Raw genomic sequence first — 23,794 nt, 5'->3', positions numbered from 1 at the left:
ATTCCTTGAATTCCATTACCTGGACTAGCTGGATGTCAATGACTTTGTTATTACTGAGATTCATCATGGTGTAACTGCCATATTTGGCCGAATGTCCTACACGAATGCAAGTTGTACGTTAGCTGACTTTTACTTCTGATAAATGTTAATGAAATGTATTTACCAGGTGAATCTGCCCGCATGTCCCCGCCCAGTGACACAGAGCCGCTTTCAAGAGCCTCCCTGATGAGGTCCTCCTGCTCCAACTTCCACTGCCAGTTGACCGTAGGGATGAGGAGCTTTGCCTGATGCCTGTAGAAGCACTGCTCTGACAGTCCCTGAATATTGAAGGCCCTCAAGAACTATAAAAGGAAAAAATAGGTTATCAACTGATAATAGATGGAAACAAAATCCAAACAAAATAATTTGTGCTGTACCTTTGAAATCTGACTAAACGATGAGCCGGTGAACAGCACAGCAGCACAGAGCTGTAGGTTTCCAGCTGGGATGTTGTTCACCATGGGCTGACTGGACCACTGACTGGAGAACTCACAGCGAGGACACTGTTGACTGACCCGAAGCAGTGTGCCGACTGTGATGGTGTCCACAGCACAGCGACCAGTGCAGACAGGACAGCGCCTGAACAGCTCCAGCAGTTGGTCCTCGTGAACAATATATTTTTTGTCCTTGTGTGGAGGGACTTCAGTGGGAATGCTATATAAAATAAAGGATATTTCATCCCTCAAAAAAACAGGAAGCTGTATATATTTTTTCTATTAAAAAGCTAGATTTCCTTTGTACCTTGAACAGTTCACAGTGCTGGCACTGTCATCGATGTGGAAGCTGGGGTCAGACGCTGACACCTCACACCTTCTCCTTTTTAAAGGTGTAGAGGCTGCTCTGGGACTGTCAGGAAGAGGGATTTCCATCAGGTCCTCAGTACCACAACCGACGCTTGTGTAAGCGGTCCGGGCTTGAGTAGCTGTACAAAACACAAACAAAATAAACAAACATGTTAAAAATGGCCGTAATTATCATTTACACAAAACAGAGTGTTTTTAGAAATAAAATGACTGTATAAACAATAAAAAGAGATATCACCTTTGCTTCGCCTGCTCGGCTTCACATTGGCCTGGACACTTGCATGCCTTACAATGACTGGATCAGTCTGGCAGCCAAATTCTCTGGTCACTGGCTGAAAACGTAAAAATACATATTATTTTTAAAATGTACACTACAGAAGAAGGGTAATGTGTTACATTTCCTTAGTGCATTTAATTGTTGTCTAATGCAGATTAGTGAACGTAAGCCAACATATGGATCCCAGCACCAGAGCACCCAATAACCATACGGTCCACCTGGAGTGGTCAGCCCTCTCGCCCCTCACTGACCACGATCACATATCACACGAGCGCGCGCGGAGCCACGGGCACCTGCCCGGTCAGTTTAGCCACACATTAGATGATAGCTATCCGTTAGCTTTATAGGTTAGCTTGTAGATGCACTCACGTTTTGCGCAGCTGTTGTCAAATATGAAAGCTACTGTCATCGCGAAAATGTAGACTAGTTTGGTGCTCAGTCTCAAGCACAATTACGCGCGGTCTCAGCGTAACTTTGTTGTGCAGACTGATGCATTAGCCACTCCCGCTAGCTACAAAAGGCTATAAAAGTTCACATGTCATAATATACAGCGGTGTAACTGTCAGCTCACCGTCTCATGCGGTTCATAGCTCTCTGTTTGAGCGGGGTTAGAGAGTTGCCAGACAGCTGATGGATGCAGACTGCTGTTCCTCTGCCCAAGTCAAGTGAACGAGTGCGGGGCGCACCGCTTGGAGCACACGCAGCCACAAGCCTCACCCAGTGCATAGTTTATTTACACGCCAGATCCCGCATTGTTTGAGACACTACTACAATCTATTTCAACGTGCACTATCGAAATTCTACTTACATGACATTAGTAGCAGTTTTAGGTTGTTGTTATTCTCACTCACCTCAGATTGGCGCCTGAAATCGTCCTGCTGGCGGGGCAGCAGTGTCGGTGGGCTCAGTCGTGGAAGAGCAAGGGTGGGGACTGCCTCATTCTTCAAACGAAGAACCTTACTGTAGCCCAGCTCAAACTCCAAGGAGTTGGCGAAGGAATCGCAAGCAAAATGTTGGTTGCAAACTCCAGCACGAGGCGGGAGTTCGCAGTTTTCCCCCAGGCCAATTGCGCGCAGCCACTGGCGCCTAATTTCTAAGTCCTGAGGAAAGTAATGTAAACCTACAGAACTATGACAACCTACAACACTACACTTTCTCCCCATCCTAACAAACAAGACTACAACACTACACCTAATATTACACAATACAGAACACTAAATACAGCTAACCTAGCTAATTCTTATGCTAAATGCTACTAATCTCTCACTAAGACTAAACTACAACTAAATCTAATAACTATCTAAACTACGACAAACTAATAAATCTAACTAAAAGCTATGCTAATAAATCTAACTAAAAGCTATGTAATAAATCTAACTAAAAGCTACGCTAATAAATCGCAAACCTGAAAATCGATATAAAGACACTCGCTATTCCAAACTCCAACTCGCTACGGGGGCGTGTGCGGAGTGGGCTGCTTTTATACTCCACAGAAGAGAGGCCGCTGACGTCGGCGCCCTCCTGCTGACGTAAGCGCCCCGCTCAGAGCTAATCACGAAGGAAACCAACAGTAAAGCATGTAATGCACTCGATAAGGTGCAGATGGCGCCACACAGACGGTTTTGGACACAAAGACAGGATTTCAACAAATATGCACTAAATTGTTAAAATAGTGACAGATACATGTAGACAACACTATAAGATACCCATTTATACAACTTAGCTAGAAAAAAAAGTTGATTTTGGGGTTAGTTGTTCTTTAAACATGACTCCGCGTTATGGGTAACTTCTCCGCGATGCATTGTGTAATAAACTTCACATGTTGACTAGACAAACTTCTCTTAAGCTTTATTAAGCAAGAAAATCCACAACACAAGCTTATAAATTAAAAAATAAAACTTGCACCATCACTCTAAACACGCTTTTTATTTCTTAAAGGTCCTATATAATGCTTTGATATTCCTTGAGCTTTGTTGTTGTTTGAAGTATAAATCAAAATAACGTCTAAATATTATGTGTGTTTCATGGTATGATAAAGCACAGTTATACTTTAAGCCAGCAGAGGGCACAGTTCCTCCTTGTGAACTACAATGAGCTGAGCCGCTACACACGAGCTAGCAATGTTTAGTTTAGTTTATTGGTTTATTTGGTAGGGACAGTGCAAGTTAAAGAACAAGCCACACCGGATATGATATCGGCCTATTAAAAATACCCAATGTGGGAAAAGGGGGGGATGGGGGGGGCTTCCGACCCCTCTGATTAACCCATGAGACCCCTGGGGCCCGTGGAAGGCTAAAGCAAAGGTGCAGACACAAGCGTTGCACTCTTGCCCGCGGTGTATGTTAGTGATGGGTCGGTCGCAAACGAGTCGGTACAAGGGGGAAGGTTGCATGTTTATCAAGCTCCACATGCACCGCTCTCTGCTACATTCGAGAAAAATAGAGAAAGGCAAAGACTAAATGAGTAAAGAGAATGGGATCGGGGAGAGAGGGAGAAAGGAGAACTCTGCAGGTGCAGCCCGTCCGCGAGGAATGAACCTGCTAGCTACATAAAATCAAGATCTCTACAAACTTAAACTAATCCATAAATGCAGTCAGCGCATCCGTAGCTTTCAGCCACCTCTTATTTGAGAAAGATCCGCTTCATATTTTTGGTTTTATAATTACGCTGGGTTTGTGGAGTGAAAAGTAAACAATGGGATCACATGCGGAGCGGCGATACGTTGCAATGTCGGCCTTTTCCTCTCATGTATATGAGCGCGTTACAGAAGTATAGGAGTCCTGGCTTAAAGGGGCTAGATTCAAGTTAGCCATTTTATACTCACTACTGCCACCTCAGGTCATACGTGTAACTGCACCTTCTATATTAAGCTCGTGCATGACGGCACTTCGAACCAAATTAACACCTTTTTGAGTGACAGTGCAGGATTTTAGAGGCAGTTGTGGTGAACAGGTTTGGGCTCACACCTTAGGACATTGTTGGAACATGTAGGAGGAGGAAAATACTTCATTTTAACATTTTTAAACTCTGTATAGTCCCTTTAAGTTTTAACTTCAGTTGTGTCTGGAGTCTGTATCCCTCTCTCCAACAGCTCACAGAGGCGGAGCTGACACAGGCAGCAGAGGGACTGGGGAGAAGCACGAAGGATTTTGACAGTATATAAGAGCAGCTATGTTGAGAAAAGTGATATCTGTACTGCTGTAAATACCTAATCAGGATCAGAACAAGACAAAAAGGTCAAGTAACAACTAAAACTGCACATTTTAAAGTTGTTCACATAATATTCAAATCACAGTCCGCTGGAAGACCCTTGCGCTTTTGCAATGTGTTCTGGCATTGTACAATAGATCATGATTGTGATGCCTTATCACTAAGCATTATGGGATTTGCAGCAATAATAAACTAATGGAGATTTGGAAAGCAAAAACACTGAAGCTACACTATCATCAAAACACTTGGACACTACAGTGAGTTAGATATATACCAGTAGTGATTCAGCAGCTAATAGAGCTATTGTTAGTCGAATAATAAAATAAATATATGCTATCACCCACAAACATGGCGGATGGACAGTGGATTTCCCCAAAGCCTATGTGGATTTGCGATAACGATAATATATATTGGGCTGACATGGTTAACTACAGTATGTTCTGGTGAAAAATTAGTCAGACCTGAATTTTAAGGCTGTATTCAAATGAGATGCAAAAGCACTGTGCTGTCCCGGGGTCCAGTGTATGAGAACAGCATGCATGAGTAGAATCACCGCGGGACAGATGTGTGAGGGAGCGAACGCACCAGGCCGTGGCTAATTTGCATAGAGGTCTTTTCTTTTTTTTACCGTTGGCCAAACATCAACGTGGACTTGGTCTCCACGTCGTTGTAGCTTGAGGGCGAGCAGCAGATGAACATTGTGGTGCGACAGTTTCCGCCCAGCGAGTCCTGAAGGATGCGTGTCATTTTGCTGTCCCGGTACGGTACGTGGGATTTCTACAAAGAAGAGACAAGTCAGAGGAGACACCCGAGAAAAGAAGCGGCTTAGGATGAAAGAAAAAAAAAGAAAAAAAAGGGATTCTCTTTGGTGCAATGCCTGGGTTTTCTTTAACACTAACAGAGATGTGTTGTGAGCATCAGCCAGGAACAAAGAGGTTTTCTCTGTCTGCGCCATCGTTTGTAGAGCATGTTAAAGCTTTTAAACTCTGTCATTCAGGCGACATCCTTGAGCTGTGAATAGACAATAAGAGGCCAGAGCATGATTTAACAGTCGGGAGGCATTTGACAGTCTCTCAGAATTTCTAGGTGTTTTATAAAAGAATCAATGAGCGCTTGAGCGTTAAATGAAATGGCTGGACGGCGGTGCTTTATAATAAGGCGGTCAGGGAGAAGCTGTCAAATTGGCTATGGCCCGAATTAGCCGCTCTAGAGAGATACAAATATACTTCTAGTTTAGAATTATGGTCTGCCAGTTACGAACACGTATTTTACAGCAAGAGATGGAGATCAAAGTTAACATCTAACTATGAGAACTTCTGCTACTTCCAGCTCTACTACTACTGCTACTCCTACTCTGCCAAAGCTGCTTCTTCTAATGCTCAGTACACAAATGCGATAATAATCTGCTGCAGCTTGTGAGTGAAGTTAAAGGCATTACACTGATTTTTTCTTGTAGTGGAGCAAATTTAGTTTAAAACACTGTCCCATCTAATTATAAAGCATTTATATCAATTTCATGAACTCTCAGGCGAGTTTTGGAGCATTTCTTTGACAAAAAGTGACAATGCGAGTTGTGAAATGTGCCGATAAGTTCGTCCCTGTGAATAATTAGGATATTGCAAATATGTTAGAAAAGCTAGGAATGAGTTTGGACACAACAGACATTTTAATTTAAGTGGCTTCCTCTTTCCTTGTTTGTAATTTAAAATAAAATCAGGTATAGGGCCTTTAACTACTCACTTTATCTACAAGATAAATATATATACTGGATAATAACATAAAAAATGTTACAATCCAAGTCATTTAGGTTGATATCAAACATAGATATAATATAGATAGTCCGATCATCCATTCAGCCCCATTCATAGTAATGATCCCGTGTGGTCTGTGAAATTAACATGGCTGCTCAATCTCCTCCTACGAAGCCTGTTCCTTAAAGGGGCAAAAGTGCTGGAAGCACCGCCGTCCCAGGACGGGCAGATCGGCTTCAAGCCTCCACAGGCCTCCAGAGCCTGTCAATCATAGATTTAGGTTTCCACTTTTTATTTCTGCTGTACAAAAAACAGTGTGGTGAAAAATATGACACCTACCCCAGCATTGTCACAGAGGTCATAGCACTTTTTAGAAAAAAAGAAACTATTTGGAGCCAGGTTAAGCGGTGAAAACGAGGAACACTGTTTACAAAGGGTCTTTTGGAGTCGACCCTGGGGGTGGTATTAGAGCAATAGCTCCCCGCCATGAGGACCAGAGAGAAGCACTTTGCATTGATATCAAAATATTAAAAAGTGGCTTAGTGGTAATTATTAAAATGGATGGATGTGTCAACAAAGAAAAAATACTTGCTACATTAGCTGAAAAAAAAAAAATGTTTTGACAAAGTATTGTTCAATATACATGCACTGGAATTGATTATATACATGGGCGTATACAAAGCAGGACATTAATAATAAAGAGTAACATTTTCCTTTGCCTCAGCATTATCAGTAGCACAGTAGTATATGGCACTTTTCCAAACACTCGCTTTACACTTTCATGAATAATTTATTTACTCTGCATGCACCCTGGTGGTAATACTCCAGCCACACCTGCCCTCAGGAGATCTAATCGGACTGCAGCTGAAAGGTGGTTACAGTGTCTTGCCCAGTGGCACAACAACAGTAGACACTGTTCAGAGCTGTGATTGAACCGTTGCCTCAGGTCTGTGGGCATATTCCCTAACAATGTGCCAGCCCACTGCCGCCTCAGATTAGATTCATGACACCGCACCTCTTGTGCGGTTGCTCTTCACACATTCAATACGTGCTGAACACTGGCGGATGATAAATAATGCAGTGCGCGCTCACTCATACCGTTCCTTCAGCGAGGGCCGAGATCACGTTCCCCAGGGCGGACAGCGACTTGTTGATGTTCTTGGCCTCATCCAGCACAGATCCCTCCGCCCCTGTCTTACTGACCTGACAGAAAAACACGTCATGTTAGAGTGAAGCTGCATGTAAAAGTAATGATTACAAAAAGGTGCTACAGCTACAATCAAACTTGGGTTGTCTTTAACTACTGCACTAGCACTAGCACCAAGCACATCTATGTTTTCTTAGTTGGATAAAGGATATGGCAACCCTAAATGTCAGGCTCATTCTGCTTTCTCATCATCTGATCTCTGGCTAAGGCTCTTCTTGTATGAGAGTCAGTCGCATTTGGCATGTTCAAAATCACTCCAAACATGTCACAGCTTAAGCCCAGCTTTATTCAAAAAGCATGTTCCAAACACTGCATGTTCCACAGCTACAAATGTCACTTTCCCTGTTTTTTTATTCAAACCGGGAACAGCAAAACATGTTCCTGAGCTGCGCGAGGACATCTTTTCAAATGTTCAAAATAATCCTGAAATGTTAAAATAAACCGCTATGTGAAATGAAAACTCGCCCTGGAAACCACTGGAAACCAATGGCTCAGCAAGACTTCTGCCCCATCCTCGTTTCTATGAGCGAATAAGGTGGATACCTTCAAGTACAGTATGTCAAAGAGCACCAGGTTGTCTTCCACACCAGCCTCTGTCTTTACTGAGAAAGACTCTAATTGGGTCCGATAATCGATAATCAATACTCAATTTGTGACTAATTAGTGAAAATGGCTGACACTTGGTCGACATGTGACGCAGTTCATACCATTAACGTGCTTCTCATCACTCAGACCAAACCTCGGTAAAAACATGTTTCGATTAAGGAATTTTCCAAGACCTGTGAAGCTGAAACAGTATTAGTGTGGGTAAATTCATTCAGGTAATTTTCCCTTTGCTTGCTTGTTAATGTAAAGCAGGTCTGTTGTGGGAAGTAATTCCACACAAATTAAAAAGCAAGTGATTATGCAAAGCCAATAACAATATCCAATAAGTATAACAATAACAATGTCTGTGTCTGGACTGTGGGAAATCATCATTATCCTTTACGTTTATAATACTGTGCTATAAAATATGCTATTGTGTGCTGCCCTTTCCATACTTAGAGGCTACCTTTACCATGGACTTTGTAAAGCCTCCCCTGGATGTTTTTATTTAATAATGAATACATTTTAAATTACTCCATCTATATTAATAACAAGATGTGTGTAACAGGCCATTATCAAGGTCCAGCTTCCTAAGGTCAGTAAGAGTTAGATAAATCGGTCAAATGAAACCTTGTGATTACTGAAAGTCACCATTGCGGCTGCTAGTCATGTGGTGCTGATCCTAGCCACATACATTTGTTTAATAAAACACGGCTTGTGTCCGTAGCGTTCCATTAGAATACTTACTATACTACAGAATACTTTTCCGAATCAGAATCGAGTGGAGGTCGCTATTCCAAATGCTTGCAATGGGGATGTATCGGATGCAGAGGACACAACCACGCCACGCTGGATCAATCATGTGTATTGATAGTAGGGGGCGATACCACATTTTTTGGAATCGATACGATACCGATACTTTTGCGGTCTTTTTTCTCGATACCAATACCAATACCGATACCGGTCACTTTTGTATGGGTGAATGTATTTCAATCAATATACATTTCTAAAACTGGTTATTTTATATAATTAATAGGTAATGATGTTACTTTAGCTGGTAAATTATACAATGTTAATGTGAAATTAAAAAGTTTAAAACTAATACTTTAATAACAGAATCTAAACCAGAATGATATGGCTGGTTTAGTTCAATCCCCTGCTGCTGTGGACTGTTTTGGCTCAGAACAAAGATGTAAATTGTCCTTTTATGTTCAAAATTGCTGCCACGCCTACTTTTTATATATGCAAATGAGTGTCGATACTTTTTGCCCAATATCGATCCTCAAAAAGTAGCCGTTTGGTATCGATATATCGATACTGTGGTCGCCCATCCCTAATTGATAGGCTAAGCTCTGCGTCACGTGACTAGCAATGTCAGCTTGCAGTAATTACGAGGTTTCATTTGTAGCCTTCCCAAATACAAGTATTGTCCCTAAACGGTAGCTGTTAGCGCTGGCTGTTAGCATTAGCCATCAAACATAATTTCAAATCACACGCTCTGCAAGAGGTAGCTGTTATCATTAGCCATCAAACATAATTATTATTGGTAGCTGTCTTTTCATTGCTTTTGGTACCCTGCACTTGATGCATATGACAAATAAACTTGAACTTGATCTGGTAAGAATTAGCCACCAAACATAATGATCAAATTACACACTCTGCCAGAGGTAGCTGTTATCATTAGCCATCAAACGTAATTATTAAAATACAAGGCAACAAGATGTAGATGGCTGTTGTCAAAGTGTCAACCAAATTAAGATGATGTCAAACCCTTTTTAAAAAGCAAAAAATAATTCACAGACCTTTAAGATTTTACTGTTGATAATAGCCTAGTAGTTATCTCTGATGTTTCATAGCGGCACCAAAGCTTAATGCTAAAACACGAGCGGTTATTGTAAAATCGGATTCACATCTGGTGGACACTCCACTTCTTTTAAAATGTTATTGATGGCAGAAAACACATTAATTGTATGAATGTCCTAAAAGTAGCATGCTATTATAATAATAATAGGGGCTGGCTTTAGCTTTCATTTTTTTTGAGGAACAATGTCGTCACAAATAACTGACTGCTCCGGGATCCCAGATCTGTGGCTTTGTAGCAATCAGCATCGATAGCCTAAACCGCTTCTCCTTTTTATTCCTACCACATCCACCTCATGATGAATAATAATCACTACTTAACAGATTTGAAAGAAAAGAAGGCAACAACTATTATCTGGTGGCTCCCACAGGGCACCAGTCATCATAAATCATATTGACATATCTGGTCTCGATCAACTTTTGCCCCATGTAGTCCTCAAAATAGTAATCTAGCTGCTATGTTTGGCTTTGATTGTATCATAGTGCTGCTTGATGGTAATTCAGCTGAATGGGCTGACATTTCTATTCCTTCAAAATCCCCTTCACTTTTTTCTTTGCTCCTCGTCTCTGGAAATATCACCGCTGAAGGGTGACCGCTAATCCGTGATTTTCACATTCATGCTGCTGCCTACTTATTAATTTAGCGAAAAACAGAGCCAAAAACCTTACTGAGGAAACGTGTCCCAGAAAGTAAGCAGCCGAGACCGTAAAAACAAATAAATCGGCATGAAAAACATCAGAAAAAAGAGGAAATTTTGTTGTGGTGAAGGTGGCTACACTGCCAGCCGTCACCCATTCAGTACAGCTAAACCGGTAAGGCTCTTCTCTAAGCAACACAACTAGTGGGTAAAAGGAGGTCGCATTTTCGGATCATCCATCTGACTGGATCATTCTTTTTTGACCAACACAGCCTAAAACTAAAATGGTTGGGTGTTTTATGCTTGTATAGGCTCTCATTTAGTTCCATGTTAGCCTTGTTTTGGTCCTCATCTGGTAATTTTATATCTTATTTTGATACAATCTGTTGACATAAAACCAAAACAAAGCACTTACGACTTTTGAATGTATATTGTTTTGGGTTGAAATGGTTGAATATAATATTATATACACTGCCAGACAGCATGAATTTTCCCCAAGATCTTGTATAGAAGATGGGACAGTGTGACCCTTCTCCAGCACATGCCAAAGATTATCAATGGGGTAAAGATCCGGACTCTGGGGAGGCCATTCCATGAGTTTGAAATAATGTCTCATGATTCCTGGCCTCCTCTTTCACAATGTGAGCCCAATGAATCCTGGTTTTGTCATCTAGGAATATGCCTCTGCCATCATGGAAGAATAACTGGTCATTCAGGATCACCTCATTCTTTGGACATATACTGTTGCTGAACCTAGACCTGACCTACTGCAGCCACTCCAGATCAGAACAGTTTATTAGGTGGTGACCTTTTTCATGCAGTGTCATGATATTATTGTTGTAATAATCTGGTGTTTTCCCCTCACATGATGCATCCCTAATTGTGTAGAAATTAGCTAACAGTGAGATGATCAGAATTTCAAAAACTTCCCCATGCAGCTGATGAATTTTCAATAGACGTTCAAACTGTGTCAAAAGCATCATGGGACATAGTTATTGACTCTGACTTAATGAGGCGCTCATCGCAAGCTGCGAACAACTCCTATCAAAGCTCTCTGTCAAGCGTGAGCCGGCTTTGTATCCAATCAATAATGTTTTGTATCAAAGTGTGCAAAGTTTTTAGGGGAGGGTTCTTTGTTTTTTTTTGTCCCAGGGGATGATCAAGACAACTCAGCCCTGCAGCATCAGCAATTACACGCTGAAGGAACATCGGCCTGTTCCCTGCACGCCCCCCAAGGGAGTTCAGGAGGGAAGATTATTAATTTAAAGTTACCATGGAAATCAGACATGTAGGGGGGCTGTGTTGGAAAGAGATGGCTCACTCTTTTGAGGACAAGAAGGACTGTTGGATAAAGAGCTCAGGTGGTTCGTTGAGAGAGGAGTGAAGGACACATGAATACAATTATCTTCTTCATCGAGCACAGACCAGGAGCTGGAACTTTCTATTGCAATTCCTCCCAGATGAAAAGCCTCACTCTCTACAAACAGGGGATTTTTTGGGGGGCGCCGATAAATACTTCATTAAGTATTTGATCTCTGATGTGTGTACTATGTCTATAAAGCAACATAGGGACCAGAAGATCAATGCTGCAGGGCCCGTATTCCCCTCTCAGGGCTTGACGTTGCCAACCCTTATAACAGTTTGCATCAATACCATAACAACTTGCTGCAGCGAATTTGCTTCTGTTTGTTTTCCACAGGATGACCTATGTCCTCAAGATAAATTGTTTTTCAGTTCGCATGACAGAGTGGGCTGACTCAGAATGCACCTGAGTGTCCCTGAACGGAAAATATTATTTCCGCTCGGTCCCGCCTGTGTCTCAAAGCTGGCCTCCTACAGTGAGGGGAGAGGCACGAGGTCAGACCATTATATCGACAATTGCAGAAACTATCCAAATAAAACATAGCCTTTGCTGAGAATGTGCTCTCATTTGAAGATTCAATGCGGTGTCAAAGATGAAAAATGTGAAAACTCTCTTAGAAAACCACGAAACATAAAAAATTGCTAAGCCGGCGCTGAATATGACCTTGGAAAACCCTTTTTTCATTCATAAAAAACTTCCCACTTTTCTTACCTTCTCACTACCCGCGAGGTCGACGAGGTACAGCTTCCCACTCAGCTTCTGCTCAGTTTCCACGTTTTCCTGTTTGATATTTATCAGGAAGATGCTGTGGCTGCGGGAGCTGTGCTCATTCATGTCTACGGAGGACACACACAAGAATAAATACGGCTAGAGCAGCATTTCAAACGCGATATGTCAGAGCCGAGACAGGCAGTCATTTCGCGCCTCACGACACGTTTCTCTCCCTAATGTTCTTATGACGCACATCTTATGGACTGTTCATCATGGACAAACAAACTAGTGCTGGATTTGTTTTTTCACAATCGTCTTTACTCCCAGGGCTTCATTTATCCTCCAGTGCAGCTGTCGAAACAACATAAGACCACATTTAAGAAGACATTCAGCCCCCTATTCTCAACACAAGAAGCCAGATGACAGTGGTATTCTGTAGAGTCTCTTTTGCCTTTTTACCAGATGATCTAAAGGTTTCTTAATATCCCCTTGGCTTGAATTTTGTTTCCCATGATTGTATTTAGAAACTTCATTACCAAAATAACAAAACACCCACAGTGCAACACCGGGAAAATCATCATGAAGTATCTATGGTAAATATACAGTGAGAACCAGATGTTTACATACACTTTATAAAAAGACACATTTGCATTTGCTTTGTTTTCCTTAAGCCACTTTGTAACAGTATTGGCCATATGCTTTGGGAATTGTCCATTTGGAAGACCCATCTGCGCCCAAGCTTTAAAGGGACCAGATGCAAGTTGGTCATTTTAATACTCACTACTGCCACGTCAGGTCATACGTGTATCTGCAGCTTCTATATTAAGCTCGTGCATAACGGCACTTCGAACCTGAATGAACACCGTTTTGAGTGACAGTGCAGGATTTTAGAGGCAGTTGTGGTGAACAGGTCTGGGCTCATTCTACACATAAGGACATTGTTAGAACATGTAGGGGGAGGAAAATACTTAATTTTAACATTTTTAAACTCCATATAGTCCCTTTAACTTCCTGGCTGACGTCTTGAGATGTTTCTCCAATATTTCCACAAAGTGTTCTTTCTTCATGATGTCATCTTTGTGAAGTGCACCAGTCCCTCCCGCAGCAAAACAACCCCACAGCATGATGCTGCCACCCCCGTGTTTCACAGTTGGGATCTGTGTTCTCAGGTTTGTAAGATTAACCCCCTTTTTATTGGTCAATCTCAATAATCGTCATGGGACTTTATAATCGACAGGTTTACAGACTTTTCTTTGGCACAAACAGTACCTAGTTAGGGAGTTTGGACAAGACAATGGACAGATTTTTTTGCGTTAAATGAATAACAGTAATACTAACATGGTAATAAATTAGGAAATTAAATAAATTAAAATTATACACTTATATAGTGTATATAAAGTGTAACATACTGTAATGGTTGACTTAATGTAATGCATTGTTGCATTTTTTGTAAATATGTAACCAACTTAACTCAATTGTTTAGTAAGATAATAACAACTAAACATTGTTATTGTTGCAACCACATTATTATTTAAGTGAATAGGGGGTGGGAGTTAATAAGCTTGTCTTCTTCCCACTCCTTTTCAAGCTAGAATGCTATTTTTTATTATTATTATTTTTTCTTCTCGCTTTTGTGTCTGTGTTGTGTAGCTCGAAATAAAATATTCAATCAATCAATCAATGAGACTTGATGAAAGCATTTGTTTTAGTTTGAATAAAAGATGTATCTAATTGTATGAATCAGCAAGATGTATTTAATTTATTATGAAAAGATCAAATCGAATCGAAAATCAAGATCGATCAATATGGGGAAAGTAATCGTGATCGCTGAGCCCTAAGGTATCGTAATCTTAGTGTATGTTAATTTCTGACTAAGTGATAAAAAATTGTGTCTCTCATTCTTCTGGAATTTGACAAATAGAAATATTTTTTTAAATTCTAATCAACCGAAGAAAAACAAAAGTTAATTCTGGTTTGATGACTGACAGTGAGAAAAAAAAATTTATGCAGTGTATGCAAACATATGGTTCTCACCGTGTGAACTGCACCTTAATGGAAAACTTCCCATTTAGGTCATGGATAGGCAGAAACCTTTGAGACACCCCATTTAAAAAACTAATGAGATGTCCCTGCAAAAGCGAAATAAAAACTAGAAATTTCACATCCACAAGCGGCTCATTTTCTCTTAATTTGCAGGCAGCAGGACATCTTCACGCTCATTCATTAACCGCCTACTACCTTGGTATCGTGCATGCTCCTAAACTTTGACAGTGAATTAGATCTGACGTGAGATGCCTGAGAACGAGCGAGTGACTCACTGGTGACGGCGACATGGCGGTTGGCCTTTCCTTCATCTATCACATCCATGACTTCCTCGGGGCTCGTGACGAAGCGCTCCGTGCAGCCCTGAGTGAATGAGTCCCAAATTAACATGAGGAGCGACACAGCACACGTTTACTGACAAGGTTAGGTTCGCGTTGGCTGCTAGAATCTGACTTTCAAAAAGGGAGCAAGTAAAGATTTGGTAACACTTTATTTTACACTACCCTTGATACATTGTACCTGCCAAATTTAGTACAATGTAATGTGCTATGTAGCAATGTGTAATAACTTGTACCTAAGGGTTAGATACACAATGGAATATTTGTACTTTGGAGGTACATAATGTAGTAAGACCCAAACTCTAACCCTAACCCGAAGGATCTTATGTCTTATTACATTATGTACCTGCAAAACACATATTATTCCATTGTGTATGTACTACACATATACAAGTTATAACAGGTTGTTACAAAGCAGTTTACATAGTACAACATTTTGTAAGGTAGTGTAAAATACCTTGATACATTGTGTTACCAAAGATTTTTGTCACGAAAGTAGATTGGAGACAACTAGAGCTTAGGGTGCATTTTAAAATGTGGTTGCAATGCACTTTTGCATCGCTGTAGAACTGGGCCTGACTCAGACCCCAAAATTTGCTACACAAACAGCCACTGTCAAGCATGAATGCCCTTTTACACTTCTTAAGAGCTGCAAAATAATCTATTCAAACAGTTCAATTTGATATTTGATAGTTGAAATTAAACACAAAACAGCGGCATTTTTCATTTTGAAATCATCAAGGCCCACATTGGAAACTTGTTTTTTGTTTGTTTGTTTGTTTTACAACTCCCTGCATTTAAAGGAACAGGCCACCGTTTTTACATACTGAGATATGTTCTTACCTGAGCTTAGATGAGTTGTTGCGTAACTGTCTGGTCTTTGTGCGTGCGCTGAGTCACGCAAAAAGACCAAAGCTGTTGTTAGCATTTGGCCTCTCCCAATGTGTCCCTATAGCTTCGAATGGGGTGAAGTTAAAAGATACCACGCTCTTCCATAGGCACAGGTACGCATCAACTCGTCTAAGCTCAGGTAAGAACATATCTTGTATGGAAAAACGGTGGCCTTTTCCTTTAAGGGGTTGTATAATTTTTCTCTATAATTGTGGTGACGTGAAATCCACTTTTCCTCTTGCAAACATTCACAGACATTAGTGTGGGGGAAAAAAGAGACCGCTGCATGGCAACTGCACGTTGTTATGAGAGATCGTCGTCCTCGAAGTAGCACCTAAAAACTTGCTAAAAACAATTAGGCTGATCTAATATCTGATCTAATATTGTGCACATTACTGGGTCGCTCTGTTTCCTAAAAGGAGTGAAATGTGCTTATACATTTAATGAAGAATCACGTCAATGCTGAGAATGTATTAGAAATAAAAAGTCAGGAATGAGCAAACTCAACAAATATTTGACCTCAGTTCATTTGTGCTGACAGATACATGAACTCGATACCACTATTTGTCTTATTTGTGAAGACTCATTAATTAAAGAGTGCCGAAATTAGCATTTTGGCATTTACAAATGAGATTCTACAACAGCATTTACACCTGCCCTCCAACACAATGTTAAACTATGCCCTTAGAGCATTATATTAGACTTTTAATAGTGACAGCAGCATATTAAACCTCTTTTAATGACTTGACTCACCTTCACGAAGGGAACTCTGTATCTGTCTTCGTGCACTGACAAATTGGTCTTCGTCACTGGGGGGGAATTAAGGAGAGAGGTCAAAGTTAGCCAAAAGTGTGAGGCATTTGCGTCCAAACATTTCCTATCTGTCTTCGCTAATGCACTGTGAAATCCTTTTAACCCCCCCCCCCTCACTGAATAACGCTGTTGCCAAATTTAGTGCGACGCTGGAACGTATTCCCGCGTCTTTTCCGGTCCACTTTTTTTGGCCCATATTCCTGCGTTGCTCATCCCCCCATTTGAATGTCCTTGCGTTGTTAATTAATTTCAAGTAGGAGTTCAAAGCCAGTGGCCTCGTCCTCTTGCCAACAGTCCCCTTTCACCCCCTTTTTTTTTTAGTTTTGCAAATCCTCTGCAGGCAGCTGTTAAGTACGACGCCACGATCCATCACACTCGTAACTGTTTATATTTCGCGAGATGCTTGAATATCTTCCGGCTTTGCTTTGAGCCCCCCCGCATGCTGGGGGGGCTCGCTGCTGTCTCTGGCTCCATTAAAGATGCAATCACAATATTATGCCCTGAGGTTTTCTGTTTCCATTCCTATCATTTCACGGTTTTCGATCACGACGATAAGATCCACTGTTGCCGTTTTACGATATGCGCCAGGCACTTCTTTTATCAGCTCCAGCAAAACAGCAGTGTACACTTTTTATATGTTCAGTGTCTCTTTACAGTAGCTTTAATACCCTCTGCCAGGGAAGGAAAGTATGACGTTTTGGAAAGTAGTGTTCTCCTTTTATCATGAGCCAGCCAAGCTTTTGTTGTATTGATTCCTCAGCAGTGTGGCAGCTGACTTTTCATAACCTAAATTCTTGCTGGAGTGTGATGGTGGTCTGCCTTTGTAATTGGGTCTTCGCTGTGTGGGAGTAATCCATAATAAAAATGGAGGTGTGGGCTGCGGTTTACCATCTAATAAGTCCCGGATTTTGTCCATGTAGATCTCGAAGTAGGATACCTGCAGCGGAACAGGGGAAAAACAGAGCGCATGATGTTCGGAATAACAAGGAGAGAGGAAAAGGTGGCGCACATACATCACATTGTTTTGTTCACAGTCGAAGCCAAATGGGTTCAGCCCTCGCTCTAATTACGGGTAATTATTGCTGTGTGTTTAGTCGATCGCTGTTAAAATCTGACATGATGTAAAAATAAATAAATAAGTTGGTGCAGTGCTGAAGGAGTCTCTGCTAATTGGAAGTCGAGAAGTATTGTTTACTCGGTAAATACGAACAAAGCTGCGTGGTTTGCAACTCTTGTCGTCCCTTTATTTAAAGCGTGTTTAGTTGGAAAGCATCATGTGCCAAAACCGATGAGCAGAAGAGAAGGGCAAAAGAAATAAAAACTGCTGCACTATAATCTACTCGTACAGAATGGTTTATACTAAATGCATCATAAGCAGCGTTCTCTCTCTCTGCAGTAAAACAACAATCTCTTCGTTCGTTTGTAACATTCATAACTTTTTAATTATCTTCCCAAACTGAAAAACTAAACTGTGCCGGCATCTCTGTGGCAGTGTGTTTAGGCACTGGATTTCAGAACAAACTCCTTCATATCTCGAGTCTACCAAAGTGTTTACCCACAAATATACAGTAAATCTCTTGGTTCAATCCCTGCTCTGGCCAACATATGCTGTATTTTTGTCTTCACGCACTTTGCCCCCCCGTGCCTGTGTAGGAAACCACCGTATGATGGAGTGAGGATTTGAGACTGGAAATGAGCTACAGTCTGACGTGTTTACATGTATGCGTTAACTTGCTCTGTCTCAATCATATAAAACAAATAATATTAATGCAATGTGAGGACACGGCATTGACTATTGTCTTGTTTATACAGTGAGAGGACAAAGTAAGATACGATAAGATAAGATAAGACAGCCTTTATTGATCTCACAATGGAGAAATTGACTTCACATACAGCTCTTAGAAACACAGGGCGCGCAAATAGGCAGAAAATGTGAGAAAATAAACCAAAAACAATTAAATAGTACAATGACTACACAATGAAATTTCTCACATTTCTGTCTAAATCGGTCACTAAACGTGGTCTGATTTTCATCAAAATGATTAAACAGTGTCTCCTTAAAGTGATAGTCTGTAAGTTTCAATGTTTTACAAATTGAATAGATTGTGTGTAATGTGAGGCAACATAAGTATTATTAAATTATAGTATTTTTTCAAAAGTCCCTCCTTTTGCTGATTTCAGACACTGATCAGAATTGGCGGGATACCACTATGACCAATGAGACGAGCTTTCCTGTGTCCGGTCCAATCAGGAAAGAAGGAGGAGGAACACTTTTGTTTTTGCACACATTTTTCAGTTTTGCTTCATGGGAGTGGTCAGGGAGAGGTCAGAAAACCAGTCAGTGTCTGGTTTGACCACGTGGTCGTACTGCAAACACCAATCCAGTGCATCCCAAACATGCTCAATGGGGGACATGTCTAAGATCAACAACATGATCAACTGTGCTGCACTGTTTGAGGCAAATGATGGACAAACCAGACACTGACTGGTTTTCTGACCTCCCCCAATAAAGCAAACTGAACATTTCAGAGATGTGCCACACCTGTGAGGGGGGATAGATTCTCTGACGAAGGAGAAGTGCTCACTAACACAGATTTAGACAGATTTGTGAACAATATTTGGGAGAAATTGTGTTTATAGAAAAAAAGTTTTATGTCTTTGAGTTCACCCCATGAAAAATGAGAGCAAAACAGAAACTGCTTTAATTTTTGTTGAGTGTAAACAATTGTGGTATAATTTAGAGAAAATGCCGAGTCATGGTTCGATAATGAGCCACAGCAGCCAGTACAAAAACTCATTATTGTGAAGACGTGCACGTAATGCTGCAATAATGCGTCCTTTGTGGAACATGTCCATTAGATAGTGGCGTAAACTGTAAAATTGCATGATTACAAGCGCTCACATAGCTTAATGTATTGGTGCTTAGTTCAGTCATGTGAGATTTGGGCGGTAATGCTCTGCGGAAACATTATAGAGTGCTGTATATGTGCATGTGCACCCCAATAGACCGGGAGGGCACTGCGCAGAGATTGATGAAAACACACCAACCTTGATATGAAACTCCAGGTTCTCATCCATGGCAAATATGTGCTCGAAAATGTCCTCTGCGATGCGTGGGATGATCCCCATTCCCTGTGGGTCGTGAAGGTTCCCCTACATGAGAGAGAGATAGGTAACAAGTGTGTGAAGAGGAGGATAGATGAAGACCTTGGGGCGAATCAAGTGGCAGAAGCAGTAAAGGAAGGAGAAAAAAGGGCTGGCGGGGGAAGCTTTTGACTTGAAAAGACACTACGATGACTCCCCGAGAGAGTAGTAAAAGAGGTTAGCTCCCACACAGGGCTGTGGATTGGAGATAGCAGGTTATGACAGTGATGGAGTCAGATTTACAGTCTGAGAGATAGTGCTCCATAAAAAGTGGGTGTGCTCACGTATGTGCCATGGCAAAATGTCTACACACTGTGAATTATTTAGTACAACTACTATATACTCTACCTCCATAGTGTGTGTCTTTCCCGATGATGTCTGCCCATACGCGAAGATGGTGCCGTTATATCCACCCAGGACATCTACGGCGAGAGAAGGAGATGACAAGACATAAAGCAAGGTGAAACAAAAGGGCAGCGTTGCATAATTTGTTTGGCTGTGCCTCTGTTCTTGGCAGTATCGTTTAGGCCAAAGAATTTATGGGGTAAAGTAAGACATGCTTTGTTGTTGCCATCTGGAAGAATAGCCTGCATGTTTGGGTTAACGGTAGAAACTGAAGCACACTGCTAAAACCCCCCTAAGCATGGAGGGAACATGCCAACTCCACGGATCTTATCACTGTGCTGCTTATCATCAATGTGGCTAGAATAACTCAACAATGGTGTGCCGGTGCTTTTGCCAGTAGCTTGAGGGAGTCGCTTATTGAAAAAAGGGGTCTGCTGAGGCGTGGTGCTTACGATCAGCGCAGTCTACAACGAGCACTTCCTCTTCACCCTCCTCTCTCAACATAGACATAGCAGGACAAAATACAAACTAGTTCTCTCACTGTGAGTTAAACACTGTCCATCTCCCAAATAACTACCGTATTTTCCGGACTATACAGTAAGTCGCACTTTTTTCATAGTTTGGCAGGGGGTGCATCTTATACTCCGGAGCGACTAATATGTGGATTTTTTTTTAATTCAATAATATAATTTTGCCACTAGAGGGCACTGCAGGCTAATCGAGCAGCAGAAAGAAAGTTAGGAGTGAGCGAGAAGTGGAGGTTGCTTTTAGAAGAAAACGAAACAAAGCTAATCACAGGCTAAAAGCTAGCTGGCCACATTTAGAGGGACGACTTTGCAAATGAGAGCTTGAAAAACATGCTGGTGGGAGAGGTTTGTCAACGATACAGTGGTGTGTTCCTCATGCTTTAGTTATCGGAACTGTTTATGTGACGTTAACATAACAGACACCTATTTAGTTCGTTGTGTAATGTGTCACGTTAGCAAACCGTACGCCTATTCAGCCTGTTCTTTTTATCCCATTAGGCATTTTATGACTAGTGCGTCTTATGCTCCGGAGTGACTTATTGTCCGGAAAATACGGTAATCGATGGTCAGGCTCTAGCGCCAGAATTAAAGACCGCGGGGCAAACTCCGTGCCACCGAAACGAGATCAAAACACCAGGACGTACACACACCCCACAGCCCCCACACCTACCAGTAGTGGAAAATATTCCAGTCTAGTACGGTCTGTAGGGGGTAAGGCTTAGGGAGGGACCACTGATGTGCATAACATCGCCATTGGCCATGGGAGTCTGTCCAGCCCACGCACTGCGCCAGGTATGAAGCTGAAGATTTCACTAAAGACCCCCTGTCTGAACAAATGTCTAGTCTACAGTCTGCGCTTAGAAACACATGAATGGGCCCAAGGTTTGAAAGTAGTCATGCTTGCTGCATTCCAGTATTTTCATTTCTAACTCTTATGTGGAGTTATGCGACACATTGAAACAACTATTAAAATATTGGGTAATTTGGATGAAGTTCATTTAACAAGGAAATTGCTTCAATTTCAAAGCTTTCTATTGAGATGCTTATTAAACCTTTGGCATCAAAGGAAAACTAGTCTCTGGACTTCAAAGGATACTAAATAAGAGGTAAAGCTCTGGCTGTGCATCATATTGGCGTGCCAGTGGCTTAAATACAAATCTCCCTCATAAGAAGTAAAAGATTAGAACAGTCAAAAGACATCATTGTGGATATATGTGGTAGAAATGTGTAATAACACCAATCAATTTGTGCAATCAGGGTTTATCTATATAAGCAAGCTGGGAATCAGACAAATAAGACTGGCCTTTACCTCCAATGACACCGTGTTTGAACTTCATAACGCCTGTTTGCAGTGAGTTGAAGATGATATTTAAGCTTGGGTTCAGAACAACCTTTGTGAGTGCAAAAATAAAAAATAATTTCACTTTATGCATATCCACAACACCCTCACGGAGCTCGGAAAAGAGCTAAAGCATTTCAACACCAGGCGAGCGGTGCTGTGTGTGGCGAGAGATACGGGCGGCTCTTTCACATAAACTCCCTGGTAAAACCGTTGACCCGTACAGACCAGCTGACCTCAGACTAATCAGACCGAATGTGCTTTCCCTCCACCTTTTGCTTTCCACCGAACAGTGTTGCGTGTCGCTATATCCTCTCGAGCTGTCTCTCTCTCTGTGCTTCCTGTTAAGAATGAGAAACGGCTTGACAGAAACAAAAACACGGCATCAAGCGCCTGTCTCGAACAGAAAATAAAAACACCGGATGATAAGAGGCAGTCGACCGCAGTGGAAGAGGAAGAGAACAAAGTGTGTCTAAAAAACAGATGCTGTGGTTAGTTACTGATGTCACTGTGATACCCTTCTTCCTTGTAATTACTTTCTCCCACTAATCGCTGAGCTAAATCTCTAACCTTGAATTTCCAATCGCCGTGCTCTGATTTCTCCCACCTTTTCACACCCTTTATTCTTTGATGGTGCGAGGTGGCAGTACAACAATCAAGTCACACACTCACAAGAAGAAACCCAGTCCTCACAGTTTTATCTGGCTACAAATTATTGTTATTGCAATATTAGGTGACACAATACACATCACAGGGAGCCATAACAGGTCATAAAATTATCTAGGTCTTTGAAAATCGTTTGGATTTGTTTTTTTTAAATATTGTGCAGCATGAGTACTTTAGCTGTTGTGTGACATCAAGCATAACAAAGCATTCATTTCTTGGAATAATATACAATAAAAATGGTACAACACTAAACTAGAGGAAAATTATTAAGATTTCTGTAAAGTAATGTTCCAACTGTAGTACTACCTCAGTGTTTCCCACACTTAGACCCCCTGGCCGACCGCCACACATTGCCTTCTAACACTGTTTTTATATATTGGACTTGGAAAGCTCTTTGGTTCAGCAAATCCACACTCAACATGCTGCACCAGTGACTGAGTGTGGTAACTGTGGCATCAAATACATTCTGAGAGAGAATAAACGTGAGCAAACAGGAGGCGAAGTAAACCAATCAACGAAGAGCGGACGTATTACATGTGAATGATTTGAAATTATATTTCTCTCATCCTTGTTTGTGGAATGCAGGGGTGGGGAGTGAGGGTTGGGAGCCAGGGAGGGCAGGGAGTTCAGCTTCCTGATGGCCTGATGTATTAAGCTGTTCTTCAGTCGACTGGAGCTGGCCCGGTTCTGAGCTAATATTTGAGCAGGATTAAAAATCACAAAACCCACCTACTGTTGATGTGTTTTTGGCAATTTACTGCCGAATGCAATAAAGCTTGTGTTCCTGTGACATATCCATGGATTGTTGAGATGTGATGGCAAATAAACAAATATGATTTTACGAGACTATTTGAGTTTTCACAAGCAGCCAACGAGGGCGTTGGGCCCAGACTGATGCAGTATCCCTGTGTATAAAAAGTGGGGATCATTGTGGATTTGTCAGGCTAATTAAACGTCTCGTCCAAAACAATATACTTTTAATAGGCTTGATATGTGACAACCTTTGGGGATCCTCAGCAAGTACCTCGTAAGCACCAGGGCTCTCAATTCCACTGTTAAACTTTTCTAGTGCCACAGAAAAAAGGATCGTATACGGTTCCCTGAATGGAGCTAATTTTCGTGCTGGAGATGGATTATGACAGTGAGTCTTCTATCAAGCTGACACAGGCAGACAACTGTGTTTGATGCTTACTCCACCAAATAAATGTGCCTCCCAATTGCATTTAAGTTGTGTGAATCTGGCG

The 23,794-nt window shown here is 41.5% G+C and overlaps 1 protein-coding gene across 2 annotated transcripts in view; it reads right to left on the bottom strand.

Annotated features, from left to right (window-relative positions):
* kif5ab (kinesin family member 5A, b) overlaps positions 1-23,794 on the bottom strand; it is a 160,495-nt gene that overhangs the window by 80,560 nt on the left and 56,141 nt on the right. For both annotated transcript variants that reach the window (XM_079579228.1, XM_079579229.1), the window contains exons 3-10: positions 20,022-20,095; positions 19,578-19,682; positions 17,418-17,466; positions 16,470-16,525; positions 14,763-14,850; positions 12,445-12,569; positions 7,179-7,283; positions 4,958-5,106 (exon numbers count right to left, since the gene is read on the bottom strand). In XM_079579228.1, coding sequence (XP_079435354.1) covers positions 4,958-5,106; positions 7,179-7,283; positions 12,445-12,569; positions 14,763-14,850; positions 16,470-16,525; positions 17,418-17,466; positions 19,578-19,682; positions 20,022-20,095 — 751 coding nt within the window. The remainder of the gene's footprint in view (positions 1-4,957; positions 5,107-7,178; positions 7,284-12,444; positions 12,570-14,762; positions 14,851-16,469; positions 16,526-17,417; positions 17,467-19,577; positions 19,683-20,021; positions 20,096-23,794) is intronic.

This window comes from Gobius niger (genome assembly GCF_951799975.1).
Source record: "Gobius niger genome assembly, chromosome: 20".
NCBI lineage: Eukaryota > Metazoa > Chordata > Actinopteri > Gobiiformes > Gobiidae > Gobius > Gobius niger.
The sequence above is the reverse complement of the archived record's forward strand: the minus strand, read 5'-3'. Positions and strand labels throughout refer to the sequence as shown.